Raw genomic sequence first — 14,527 nt, forward strand, 5'->3', positions numbered from 1 at the left:
ACCGTTAGCTGCCGTTAGACGGCGTTAGTTGCCGTTAGTCACTGTAAGCTGCCGTTAGACGGCGTTAGTCACCGTTAGCTGCCGTTAGACGGCGTTAGTCGCCGTTAGTCACTGTAAGCTGCCGTTAGTCGGCGTTAGCTGCCGTTAGACGGCGTTAGTTGCCGTTAGTCACTGTAAGCTGCCGTTAGTCACCGTTAGCTGCCGTTAGACGGCGTTAGTTGCCGTTAGTCACTGTAAGCTGCCGTTAGTTGGCGTTAGCTGCCGTTAGTCGGCGTTAGTTGCCGTTAGTTGCTGTTAGCTGCTGTTAGTTGGCGTTAGTTGCCGGTAGTCGCTGTTAGCTGCCGTTAGTTGCTGTTAGCTGCCATTAGTCGCCGTTAGCTGCCGTTAGTCGGCGTTAGACGCCGGTAGTCACCATTGGTCGCCATTGGTCGCCATTATTCGCCGTTAGTCACCGTTAGCTGCCGTTAGACGGCGTTAGTCGCCGTTAGTCACTGTAAGCTGCCGTTAGACGGCGTTAGTCGCCGTTAGTCACTGTAAGCTGCCGTTAGACGGCGTTAGTCACCGTTAGCTGCTGTTAGACGGCGTTAGTTGCCGTTAGTCACTGTAAGCTGCCGTTAGTCGGCGTTAGCTGCCGTTAGACGGCGTTAGTTGCCGTTAGTCACTGTAAGCTGCCGTTAGTCACCGTTAGCTGCCGTTAGACGGCGTTAGTTGCCGTTAGTCACTGTAAGCTGCCGTTAGTTGGCGTTAGCTGCCGTTAGTCGGCGTTAGTTGCCGTTAGTTGCTGTTAGCTGCTGTTAGTTGGCGTTAGTTGCCGGTAGTCGCTGTTAGCTGCCGTTAGTTGCTGTTAGCTGCCATTAGTCGCCGTTAGCTGCCGTTAGTCGGCGTTAGACGCCGGTAGTCACCATTGGTCGCCATTGGTCGCCATTATTCGCCGTTAGTCACCGTTAGCTGCCGTTAGACGGCGTTAGTCGCCGTTAGTCACTGTAAGCTGCCGTTAGACGGCGTTAGTCGCCGTTAGTCACTGTAAGCTGCCGTTAGACGGCGTTAGTCACCGTTAGCTGCCGTTAGACGGCGTTAGTTGCCGTTAGTCACTGTAAGCTGCCGTTAGTCGGCGTTAGCTGCCGTTAGACGGCGTTAGTTGCCGTTAGTCACTGTAAGCTGCCGTTAGTCACCGTTAGCTGCCGTTAGACGGCGTTAGTTGCCGTTAGTCACTGTAAGCTGCCGTTAGTTGGCGTTAGCTGCCGTTAGTCGGCGTTAGTTGCCGTTAGTTGCTGTTAGCTGCTGTTAGTTGGCGTTAGTTGCCGGTAGTCGCTGTTAGCTGCCGTTAGTTGCTGTTAGCTGCCATTAGTCGCCATTAGCTGCCGTTAGTCGGCGTTAGACGCCGGTAGTCACCATTGGTCGCCATTATTCGCCGTTAGTCGCCGTTAGCTGCCGTTAGCCGCCGTTCTCCTAAATTCACCAAAGGTTAGCTTGAGAGAATGATCTCATTCGCATGTTTGAACATAATTTTCTCAGAAAACATTTAATACAAATCAGAAACTTAATGTCAGTAATCAACTGTGTAAGTTTAATGGGGATATCTATTAGTTACATCCCAGTTTCATTCCTAATCAATATTCTGAAGGTTTTTTACAGAAGGGTCTGTTCATATATTATTCAACTGTGCGTGCTACATAAAAACTACATAAAAACAAACTACATAAAAACAAAGTGACAGGAAACTGGCACACATTTTTACGATCAACAAGGAATTGCCACAACAAATGATAATTTCTCTCCCACAGCTTGAAATGGTTGTGTTCAAGGGTCACTCCGCCCCCGCAGTGCCACCGCGCCCCCGCAAACAGTGGCTGCACCGACCTCAGTAAGAGCTGCAGGACAAACAGGTGGAGGAACACGGGGCTCGAGGCCGAAACGACCTAACTTAGTCTCAAAGGTAACGGGGGAACACATCGATGAGTAAAAGGAACAAGGCTTCTCACCTTTTTCGCTTGACTTGGAAGACAGCGTCAACAATAAAGAAAGTAATTGTTATTAGTTCATAGTTAAATTGAATTGCCCAAAGAAAAGGAACAATTAGATTAAAGGTACAATCAGGGTGCCTTAAAAAGTCTTAAACGCTAAATATTCAAACGTGGGATAATTGGCAGTAAAAGTACTTTTCCAATCGAGTTGCTGGCTGCGACTGTATGTACTTCAGATCCTTTGTCTACGGAGGGTATGTCGTCTCTCCGGCGAAGCCTTGAGGCCCCGCCACCACACAGCTGATGTTCGCTAACGTGCACGTGTATTCTAAAGGTCTTAAATACCTTTAACATATGCAGATAGCTCTGGTGCATTGCTTCTTACAATAACAAGCACGGGGTCACACACGTATGTGTGTACAGATAGAGAGACACAAGGAGGTGATAAGGGGGGGAAGCAGGAAGTAGAATCGCTGCATACCATTCAATCTGCAGCCAAAGGCTACACAGAGCCACCACATGTCTGTTTTCGTGATAACTCATCAGGTTACAGGTCATAATTTGGTGGAATCTTTCTTAGGGAGCTCCGGGTCAAAACGTTAGTTTGAATTTAGTTTGTTTGTTTCTCTGCTGCTACTCATGCTGACTGACCACTTCTTCTTTTATATCATGTGCTGTTGCCAAATGTGAAATTTTCTGTAAAAAAACCCCTCTTTCCTGCGAAGATCTTCTTGACTTGAAAAACACTGTCAGCTGTCCGGAGAGAGAAGTAAAACACACTTTCACATGATAAATATTACAGGCCACACGTACTGCTGCAGCGTAAGCCACTGATGGCACAGGGGGCTGAAGGGATATCGGATGAACAACTTAATATACCGACACTCAGTTGTGCAAAACATTTGCCGTGACCTCTGACCCCGCCTCGCCTTCCTGTTGAAAGGAAGAGGCTGACCTCCGCCTGCAAGAGAGCAATAATGGACTCTCTCACTTTCTGTGTTGGATATGCCTTGAGGAAAATAATGTTTGTCAAAGGTGATGATTTAAAAGCAGCACATTGCCTATACGTGTTATTATATCACTGCTTTTGCGTAACTGTAAACATATTTACGATGACGCGTCCGGTATTTTTGTCTTCAGTCTGCAGAGCGGCGTAGCGTCAAAAGGGGAAAGTGTCTTTCCTGGAAGAGGGGAGGGAGGGGACGGGGGCAACGACAACCGAGCACTCGTTTTAGGAATGCCCCCCCCCCCCCTCGCTGAGCCCTGGTTGGGAGGAAAACATGAGGGGGAACAAGCATTCTTTCATATGAACTTCTCACTCAGAGTCTAGACGGAATAAAGTGGAAAATAGTCAAAAGTGATAATAATAAATCTAGATGTTGGCTATCGTACATAAAGTTTTTTTTTGGGGTGCGTTTTCCTTGTTTACTCAACACAACTACTTGGTTAGGTTTAGGAGAAGATCGTGGTTTAAGATAAAATAATTACGGAAGTGGCATTAATTAAGTTTGGAAGCTACAAGACAAATAACTCAACGTTGACTTCTGGTTAAACACTGTAAACGTGAGTTAATGGTCTCAATCACTAGTTTCAAGTCCTCTTCAATACAACACGGTGTTCATTTAGTAAATGATGGTCCATTTAGAGTCGAATAGACATGGGTATGCTTTAGGGCGGGGGCTTACTGTGATTGACAGGTCGCCATCACAGCGTTATTCGATCTGGGAGTTGTCTGTGTTTTCATTTTTACACCTTTTTTAATCCTTTCACAGTGTGTTTTCAATTCATGAAATAATTGCTGGTCGCCAAAAAAGTTTCTTATTATTTGCTCCATCCTCTCGTGCTCAAGAAACCAAGATGGCGACGGCCAAAATACCCAAACTCACAGCTTCAAAAACCACAGAACCGTCCACTTTTCATACAGCTATGCTCCCTATGCAGACTTACACAATCTTTGGGGAGGTGTTTCATGCTTGAAAAAAGCATCAGAATCGGTGTGCGAGCCATTATTTATTTTTTTTATCAGATGACGGATTAAAAAACTGCTTTTCTTCTTCCTGTTTCGGTCGCTCTGCAACGGTTGACGCACTTCCTTCTGGGGGGCCGTAACTCGAAGCCTTCGGGTTTCCCCCGAGAGGTCGCAGACGAGGACAAGAAGAGCATCGTTAAGGCAGAAGATATACCGTACATCTATAATACTTGAAAATGAGTGGGAGGAGAAATGAAGGTCACCACACGAGTTTAGAAAGAGGATTTTAAGCCCCCGTGTATCCTTTTGGTGAAAGCATTTGTTCTGAATAATGAAAGCAGCGCTTAAAACTCTGTGAAAAATAACCTAATTAACAAAGACAGAACACTGCTTTTCTGCTTCAGGATCCAGATGTCCTGTAGGCGTCCTGGTCTTAAATACCCCCCCCCCCTCCCATCCCCCCGTGTCCTTTCCGCCACATCATATCTAAAAGCGCAACGGCCTGCAGGAAAATTCAATATTTACTCTCCAGTTTACCAGCGGCAGCCTTCGTCCCCGTGCTTGTGTAGTTATGAAAGTGAATTTGGCTGCGAGAGTGCGAAAGTGTTTGCTCAGCGGTGAAAACGTTGCGCAACCACGAAGCCTCCGAACGATTACGTTAAAAAGTGTGAAAGAATGTTGTCGTGAAATGAACTTTCAACTTGAGACGTGAGATATTAATATATGTCGAATGTAAAAGCTGTAATAAAAGCTGTGAGGGCTTTTTGTTTTTAATCAGTTCCTTTATTGGGTCTCGTTGCGTGTTCCCTCGGTGAGCCCTTTGTCCTGCTGATAAACAGCTGGCACTTTGCACATGTAGACACTCTCTTATCTCACAACGGGGGAAAGGGGGGGGGGGGGGGGCTGTTCTCAAAGTCATGCGCACACATTCGACATCTTCTAACCAAAATATTGTGTCCGGCTATCTCTCTCTCTCTCTCTTTCATATGTCACATTGACAGATGTCATGAAGTCCGGGGTTCAAAGTGACCAAAATAGCCGCGTGGCGTTTTTGCTTATAGAGTTCACATGCGGCGGCCATCTTTTTTTGCGGTGAACGTGAAGTGCTTGCATTTTTTCAGAAATAAAAGATTTGCCTTCAGGTAAATGTTTTTAAGTTTTTTTTTCAGGGAAGATAATTTTTTAGCTGGTGCGAAGGGATCTGCTGAGAACATTATTATAATATCCATATAATACATCTACTGGATGGATTGGGTCCATTTCTGCTCCTCTGGCTTTTCATTCAGTCCAACATCGGGTCACATGGTCAATTCGTCAAGTGCTTTTGCAAACAAATACCTGGAGACCCCCCCACCCACCCCCCCACCCCCCCTTGTTGACTCTTGTTAACACCTGTTCACTATCGCGACTTTCGCAGTCCAAACTGTGACAGCGAACGGGGGCGTTTATCGTCTCCGACAGCGCCGGTTGGTCCTGATGAAAACACCCGAATGGTGAAATTCCAAACGGGGAATGATGATGATGATGATGATGATGATGATGATGATGATGATGATGACGACGACGACGATACGAGACGTGACGATCGACGCCCTCGTGCAAAAAAACGTCGTTAGGAACGTTGGACCGAGAAAAAAAACAACCGGACGTGAACGAGCAACGGGAGCAGAAAACACGCCCTCTTTTTTTATTGTGAGCGAGGTTGACGTTTTTTTTTAATGCGTAACACATTTCTTTAGACGTCATCGAGTGCAGCAGAGATCGGACAGATGTTGTTTTTGTTGCCAGCGACGGGGGTCGATGTCTCACTTTTTCCCCCCTCCAGCTGAATTATTGATAAAGTGCCCTACATACCCCCCCCCCCCCCTCCCTCTCCCTCCCCTCCCTCTCCCTCCCCTCCCCTCCCCAGCTTGTGATCAGCCGGGCCCCGGGCCTTTTAATAAAGAAGGCCGAATGTGGGGTCGCCGAGTCACATTCCTCCTCCGGGTCAGGTGACTGATCGCCGAGTCACTCAGCACCTCGAGCCTGTAACCCCCCCTCCCCCATCCAGCCACACCATCAACCTGAGGAAGCCGTCACATGGCAACCACCGACCTCTCGTTCGCTTTACACCCCGACTCGCTTTGGAATCCCGTTTGACCGGGCGGCCCTCTTTTCTTTTCTTGTTGTTGTTGTTGTTGTTGTTGTCGCAGGTTTTGACACGTTCCTCCCCCCCCCCCCGGTGAGACCGAGGAGCTGTGAAAGCCGTGTCTGCATTGAGGTGGCAGCCGCCCGCCTGTTCAGCAAATCCTCGTTATAATCCTGCTGAGCAAAGTAACTGGAGATCTGCGGAGAGGTTTATCCAGATCCGTGCATCGGCGACGCCGCGTGTCATATTGGTGCGACCGATCTGGTTCTAATTTGAGCGTGAGCTTTGACACCGGGTTGGTTTCATCCTGGTTTATAGGAGCACACTGGAGCCCGTCTTTATCAGGAGGGGGGGGGGGGGGGGGGGGGGGGGGGGGGGGGGGGGGGGGGGGGGGGGGGGGGGGGGGGGGGGGGTGGGGGGGGGGGGGGGGGGGGGGGGGGGGGGGGGGGGGGGGGGGGGGGGGGGGGGGGGGGGGGGGGGGGGGGGGGGGGGGGGGGGGGGGGGGGGGGGGGGGTCAATTGTTGTGCAAAGGCCACACGCCGTTTTTTAAACTGTTGGTTTTTTTGTCATCGTGAATACACACATCACGAATAATACCAATTAATAATAATAATAGTGAGTAGAGGCGTCGGTTGAGTTGGTGTGTGTGTGTGTGTGTGTGTGTGTGCATGCGATCAGCTCACAGATCGCATGCACTCCTTCTTACCTTTCACAATAAAAGCCCTAGACATAATAGTAATATTTGCGGGCATACATTTTCATGTCGTGTATTACGCCCCCACCGGTGTCAAATCGTTTACTCTTATTCCGATATCAAATGCCTTTGTTATTTTTTTTTAAATACATTAGGTCTTGAGTGAGTCATATTTTAGCCCCCCCCCCCCCCCCCCCAAAAAAAAAAAGAAAAACCTGTAACAAAAACATCAACAGTATTGCAAGTTGACGTCGTCACAGTCGCCGTTGAGTGACGTCGGTATTTGGAGTTCAAAGAGATCTGCGTGGTCATTATGGGATGTCGTCGGGGGCCCCTGAGCCGCCGACCTCACCCCGGATGACCCGAGTCACGCACCAGAAGTGGATCCAAGTTGCGCCATTCGATTTCCACGGATGCCGTTGAGTCAGTTCTGGGGGGACTTTTTTGTTTTAATAAGTCCTTTTGGCACTTTAGTCGAACGTACATGAATATTAAAGTCGACATTTTTTTGCAGACATGCACCCACTGACATTCAAATCACCATTTGTGGTGATTTGAATGTCAGTTTCTGTGTTGAGTTTCTGAACAGCTGTAAAGGAAACCTTGTGTGCTTTAAGGGGAATTCAAAACCTCCCAAATCCTCCAGCGATCGTGAGGAAAAAGGGCTTCGTCTCGAGGGTTTTTGGGCTGTTCCAATATCTAATATTTAAAAGAAATCCTAAATAATAATGTTAAACAAACTTGCTTCATACAGCACTTTTCAAAACAAAAAGCTTGCAAAGTGTTTCACTTGGACAGACAATTAAAAAACATTTAAAATATATTAAAAAGTGACACAAACGTTGAGCAAAGAAGCGACATACGACAAAGAAAAGGGTGCTCTTAACTGAACTAAAATAAAAAATAATAATACACACACACACACCGAGTAGAAACCGAAAAGAGTCCCTAAACCACGGTCTACTTCTGATTCAGCAGATGTTTCAGTTTTCGGCTCCACAGCCGAAAGGCCGGTTTGGTCATTTGCTGTGGTTTTCGACCTACCGAGACAGGAAGTAGTCCAAACCACGCGCTTATCGGGGCCTCGACGTCAAACACACTCCTTGCGGTTCTCCTTTGGAACCCACCGCACGAAAAACAAAATGGAGGTCACATGGCAGCGAAATAGCCGAGTTGACAATTTGTTTTGGTTTTCCCCGTTTAAAAGTAAAAAAGGGCCTCTTCCAGAGAAGTCATGAGACATAATGGATGACATCGTTAATACAAAGCTTTGTGGTCTGGGTAGTGGGGGGGGGGGGGGGGGGGGGGGGGGGTGGGAAGGGGGGGGGAGAGAGGGGGGGGGGGGCGGATCGATTACATCAGTGTTGTATGTGAAGACCAGATTCTAGTCAACAAGGGGACTAATCACAGCCTTCGGGGGACTTCAAGGGGGGGGGCCACCTGTCTCCTCTAAAAGGTCCGGGAGGATCAAACCTCCTTGTGATTAGAACAACGGCCCTAGGGACAAGGTGTGACCCCCCCCCCCCCCCTCCTCCCCCCCTCCTCTTCACACCAAGGCCAAACAATGCCAACGATACCCCACACTCACGTAAAGACTCAACCTCCCGGGCCACATTGGAAGTGTTGCGTACTGATTACATAGAGAGTTTATACTATATTCATACGACACTAAGAGCACAGTAAACGTTCAACAATCTAATTGCATGATTTAAAACTCCCGATATTTAAAGTGTGAAGACTATATAATCTTTTTTTTTGTTGTTTTTGTTTTATAAAATCTCTGGAAGCGGAAAGATGACTCATCTGTAAATTAACCTTTTTTAAAATCAATGGCTCGGTCCACAGTTTGGGTTTGTGGCCCTAATTTGTTGATCTACTACTACAACAAGTCATAACGCCACTTTTCATTTCACGAGCAACCTGCAATGACTGAAACCAAGAGAACCAGATGCAATGCAAAAAAAGTTTTTTAATGCAGTAATTAAGACTACATGGAGAGCGACAACAAATTAGAAGAAAGGCGTCTTTTACACGTGGACATACAGCGACTCCGAAGCAGAATACAAATAAATAAAAAGGTTATATTTAAATGGTCGGCCACCTCCTCCTCCCTCCCTCCCTATATATTCATTTACAGAAATACTGGACTCCACCCGGCACGTCGGGCGAAAGATTTGCTATTAATCTTAAAATCCTCTGCGATAATTAATTGGTGCCAAAATAAGCTTGTCATGAACTCCATCTCCCACAAGTCAATGCAGCGTCGCCAATGATACAGACCTGCTGTAATAAAAAAAGAAAAAGAGGAGATTATGTGCTTAACTTTAGCCTATATATATATATATATATATATATATATATATATATATATATATATATATTACTCAGTGGAGTCCTAGGTTACCATAGAGCGTTGTGTGCTCATCTGCAGTTGTTGAAACACTACACATGAGCTCTCATACGTGTATATCTTTTATATATATATATATATTATAACTTATTGGGGCCGGGTGGTTGATTCAAATAAGCTGGGGGAAGAGTTCGTTGGCAAACATGTCGTCCCAGGTGCTCTCGGAGCACAGGGGCGAGGACATGTCGCTGAAAGGGGAAGGGGACCCCTCGTATCCAGAGTCGCTGTAGGTGTCCGCCAGGCAGGCTTCCTTGTCCAGGCCGCTGAGGGCCGCGGGGGAGACTCCGGAGAAAAAGTCATCCAGTGCACTGTGAGCGTCACAGACGGGGATGACCACCTCCTCCGGCTCGTCTTTGACGCAGACCGTCTCCTCCTCGACCACCACGTCGTCGTCGCCGCTGACGCCGAGGGGGAACGAGGCCTCGTCGCTCTTCTTTTCTTCTTCTTCCTCCTCCTCCTCGTCCTCCGTGTCGCTCTCCCAGCCGTCGCACTGACCGCCGCCCACCTCCTCCACGGGCTTCGTGTAGATGTGGTCAAAGTGGATCAGTTCATTAAGGGCCTCCAGCTTAACTGGTGGGGCCCCCAGAGGCGCAGGTGTGGCGGCAGGTACTGCGTCCCCCCCTCCGACCAGCAGCACCTGCGGCTCCTGGCACTCCTGTTCACAGGACTTGAGGAACAGCTCTGGGTCAAGGATGTCCAGAATGCCCATGAGCAAATCAGACTGGGGGAAAGAATGGGAGATGGGTTTAGCCCAGTAACCTTTGACCTGGTGGTTATTACAGAGCTTTGGAAAACGGGGATCGCAAAGCTCAAGACGTCTTCTCATAACCAAGGAGACTCACCTCATTGTCTGAAGTGTCAGAATCATCTGTATCCATTGAGAAGTCTTCAGATTTGGGGACTGCTGGGCCTGCACCTGCTGCGGAGGCACACGTAGCCTGAGTGCTGCGGACTCAGAAGACCCGATCCCCAAACCTGCGTCGTTCACGGTGGACAACAAACACTGAACCTGTGACGGGGGAAGAAGAAAAAAAAGAAAAAAAGAACGGGAATCAAGATGGCGGCACTCAAAAAGATCCCGACATTCACCACCACAAGGCGACCACTCCAACCCCCCGCGAACCCCCACCTGGGGTCGGCATTGCAAACGTACCTCCTCTTTTGAGTCGAGGGTGTCCAGCCCAAGTCTCTGTCTCAGTTCCTCATTTTCTGTCAGTAGGCCACTTGATTTTTCCCGAAGTAGCCGGTTTTCAATGTGAAGTTTTTGGTTCTGCGGGACACAAAAAAAAAAACACCCAGATGTTTTATACCTGAAACGGCTTATGGGGGAAGTGATGCATGAAGGACACAAACCATCTATGTGAAGGTGGGGGGGTGTTGAATGAGGCCCTGCGTGCCAACCTCCACTTCTTATCATTAAAAAAAAAAAAACATTATCTATAATAATTACCTCCAGTTCCAATTCCAGGACTTGCTGTTCCAGCTCCCCCATTTTGGCCTTTTTCCTGTCTCTGGCTGTCTGAGCGGCGACTCTGTTTTTGAGTTTCCTTGAGGAGGCGAGGAGAGAGGGAAGGAGGGGAGGAGAGAGGGGGGGGGGGGGGGGGGAGAAAAAAGAAAAACTGGAATTTAGCACACATTCTTTCCGTGATGCTGACTAAGCCCCCCTCCTCCTCCTCCTCCCCCCCTCCCCCCTCTTCCTGACATCGACTGGAGTTCACAGTACTGCGCAATCACCAGCCATGTTCCTGCCACGCAGGCAGACCAGGACACCCGGATCCTGGTCTGTGACAGTCCGATCACTCAGATAAGCAGTTTTAGACGAGCCGGACCCAAGTCCAGAGGGCACGCAGCAACAGTTTTAAGCACATTAACTCGTTTACTTGACCTACTTATGATATTAGAAGATGCAACTGTGACGCAATTTTTTTGGGGGTCGTTTTGCTGCGATTTAAATGGGAAAAAAAAGAGGGTGTGTGTGTGTGTGTTGGGGGTGGGGGGGGGGGGGTAATATTTTTGGGCGTGTGTCCCCCCACCCCCGCTGAACAATAACCGTAAACAGTGTTAAATAACGGGATGTTTCGCGAGAGACTAACCTGCGAAGGGCTTTCTCCTCCGGGCTCAGGTGCGTGAGCCTCTGCCGCTTCCGTACCGGCGGCCCCGCGGACGAGTTGGAGTCCGAATCCGACGACGCCGGGCTGGACGGCGGCAGGATGACGGAGATGGGCCGGTTGTAGCCCACCTGGGAGAGGCCGCTCTGCTTCCCGGATATCAGGAGCACTTTGTGGGGCCCCGCGGACCCGGCTGTTACCACCACCATGTTTTTCGGTGGAAAAATAACGGGGTTATCCCTCGTTGAATTCAGAGGACACCTGCGGAGGGGTTTTCTTTCCCTGGTAGCCCGAGCGCCGGCAATTCACAACTGTTGAACAAGAAGGGCTGCGCCTGCGTCCCTTTTCTACTGTCGTGGTGACAGCCGATTGGCTGCCGGCCGGCTGTGACGCGAGCTTGTTTACGACCTGTGATTGGCCGCCGTGCTTGGCATCAGGTTTTTACCCTAAAAAAAATGCTGCAAAGTGTAGTTTTCCCATCAAGACTTCTGTTTAAATGTGTCATTTCACAAATTTTATTTTATTTTATTTTATTTTATTTTATTTTATTTTATTTTATTTTATTTTATTTTATTTTATTTTATTTTATTTTATTTTATTTTATTTTATTATACCGGCGCGAGCCACACTCAGACTGGGATTTGAAGTGTGTCCTGGTTTCCAGGAGTTGCATCAGGTTTTTAACCCTCACAGGCTCCCCTTGTATTGATCGTGGAGCTGCAACATTGAGTTGGAGTTTCCTGGAACCATAATGTCGTTTTTATTTCATCCACTAATTCAATGTGCAACCCTGTAATGACAGCCCTTTTATGTTTGTTTTAGGATGAACATCAGCTGAAGCTATAAGCACATAAATGCCACCGCATTGTTTTTTCAGTAAAGGAGATATTCTTTTCTTTTTTTTTGGTAAAGTTCCAGTGCTGACAGTTGGGCCTGGTTGAGACTTTCTCATGCTTCCTTCCCTTTGTCTTGCAGGTTATCATTTCCTCATTCCTTCCCCTTTGAAGGAGTTTAATCAAACACACAAAACAAGCTTCACCACTCGGGTGGCGTTCCCCGAAGGCCTCGTTTCATATTTCCTGCCCAGCAGAGTTGTGTGTTTCCTCTTCTGTGAAATGATTTCTTGGAATTTTTTTCTTCTCCTCGACTAAAGGAGGTTTTTAAAAATATTTTTCTACGAAAATATCTCAACGGCATTATTATGTTGTTGTTATTAGCATATTGCAGAATAAAAAAAAGAGTATGCACTCTTTTTTCATTCATTTAGGCACATAATTAATATATATATGTTTTTTATTTGTTACAGTAGCAAAATTAAAAAAAATAAAGACATCCCTGTTACATTTCAGTTCAGATTTTTTTTAATCATATCTGAACTTCATATAAAGTAGGTCTCGAAAGTGTGTGTAGTGAAACTGGTCAGCTCGACCCATAAAGAGTCAAACATAACACACAACATAACACACAACATAACACACAGCATAACACAACAGGACACACAAAAGAACATGTGGATGTGGTCACAGCAACAACCAACGGTGTTGCTCAACTATTAACACAACAAGAGGAGCGGAATTGATCCGTTGACTTATAATATTGAATGTAGAGCGGCGGGTTGAATGATATCAATTGATGTGATAGAGTTTACATCTTTGATAACAAGACTTTGTACTACTTCTACTGCTACTGCTACTACTGCTACTACGACTACATGTTATGTCATGTTATGTTATTTAGCTGACGCTTTTATCCAAAGCGACTTACAATCGTGTTACATTCATACACTGTAGACACAGCTACAGGGAACAACACAGGGTTAAGTGTCTTGCTCAAGGACACATCGACTAGGGCGGGGATTGAACCACCAACCCCCTGATTGAAAGACGGATCTGCTAACCACTGACCCACAGTCGCCCGACAATAACACTCCTCTGGTGGATTTGCATTTTGTCTTCGAGCAGCTATCGTTTCAGATAGAGATGCCCCCCCTCCCCCCTCCCCCTCAGTCAGAAACAGTCAAAAAGCACATGAAGCAAGTTCACAAGTCCTCTCTTCCTGGAACTCCTCTTTGTTCACATTTCATTTGGCCACCCTGTAACCGTTCAGGGCGTCCAGACCCTCCGGCCCCGTCGTCTCTCACCTCCACAGGAGCAACGACAGGAGCGAGAGCAAACACCGGCCTGTTTGCTGAGCTTCACCACCACCGCAGAATCAACATCTGAGTATTGGGAGAGCAGCCGTTTACAACTGTGTGTGTGTGTGTGTGTGTGTGTGTGTGTGTTTGTGTGTGTGTGTGTGTGTCACAGTGTCCTGTGGTATTAAAGAAAAGACACAGGGTTTGAATTCTTTCAAATGGGTCAAACGTGAATGAATGAATGAAAGTTCACACTCTAACTTGGTCACACGCCTCAAGTTTTCTTCGTGTCACTCAAGCGAGCGAATAGGCGAAGGTGGTTGATGTTATATACGCTTTCCCCTCAGGCCACAGGGTGAAGCGCAGTTAGTTATTTTTGACCGGTTTGATGGGTTCGGGGGATCCCCCGTGGAGCCTGAGACGAGTGTCACATTTACCGCCAGTGAAGCGACCTCCCAAATGTGTCGAGCCCTGAGAGGCATGTGTGTGACAACGGTGGAGATATTTGAGATATTTCGGCAAAATAGCCAGAGGGCTTTTCTTTTTTTTTTTTTTACAAGTAGAAGTCCTGCAATCAAAATTGTATTAAAATGACTAGCTTGTAGCATTTAGGGAGATCTTTTGGCAGAGTTATAGAATAGAATATTATGAGTTACGTTTTCTTGAGTATATAATCACAATCGTTACCTTAGAATTGAACGTTTATGTCTGCATTATATTACTGGACTATTATCATTGAAGCGTTAACATGTAAACAGTACTTTAAAGTTATTGTGTTTTTTTAAACCAGTTATGAAACTGTATCAATTTAACTCTCTGCAGTAAAAATGAGAGATTTTCCAAAGGGAGACACTACCACCTTTGTCCACAGGGACCGCCAAAGTCAACAAAATGAAAGTTCCTCGCAGCAACTTTAACGTTACAGCTGGTTGAGGTGGAGCTCATTGTACATGCTTTGTTTACTTTGGGAGTTAAATCTCTAATTGTCAAAAAAAGCTGTCAAATGTCTAAGAAGTTCTAGATTTGCTTTTGAAATCTATATATGTAAGTATAAAATAGACTAAAAGTAACGTATAAATACCTTAAAATGGTACTTAAGTGACTCATACCGCTGTATTAA

The 14,527-nt window shown here is 46.9% G+C and overlaps 1 protein-coding gene across 1 annotated transcript; it reads right to left on the bottom strand.

The window, feature by feature from the left end:
- Positions 1–9,089: 9,089 nt before the first annotated feature.
- xbp1 (X-box binding protein 1) lies at positions 9,090–11,613 on the bottom strand. Its single transcript, XM_034542053.1, is given in 6 exon segments — positions 9,090–9,886; positions 10,008–10,091; positions 10,094–10,174; positions 10,319–10,435; positions 10,616–10,712; positions 11,259–11,613. Coding segments are annotated over 6 exon segments (1,215 nt in total). The 5' UTR covers positions 11,483–11,613; the 3' UTR covers positions 9,090–9,274.
- Between the last annotated feature and the right edge of the window lie 2,914 nt (positions 11,614–14,527).

This window comes from Cyclopterus lumpus, chromosome 9 (genome assembly GCF_009769545.1).
Source record: "Cyclopterus lumpus isolate fCycLum1 chromosome 9, fCycLum1.pri, whole genome shotgun sequence".
Classification (NCBI taxonomy): Eukaryota; Metazoa; Chordata; class Actinopteri; order Perciformes; family Cyclopteridae; genus Cyclopterus; species Cyclopterus lumpus.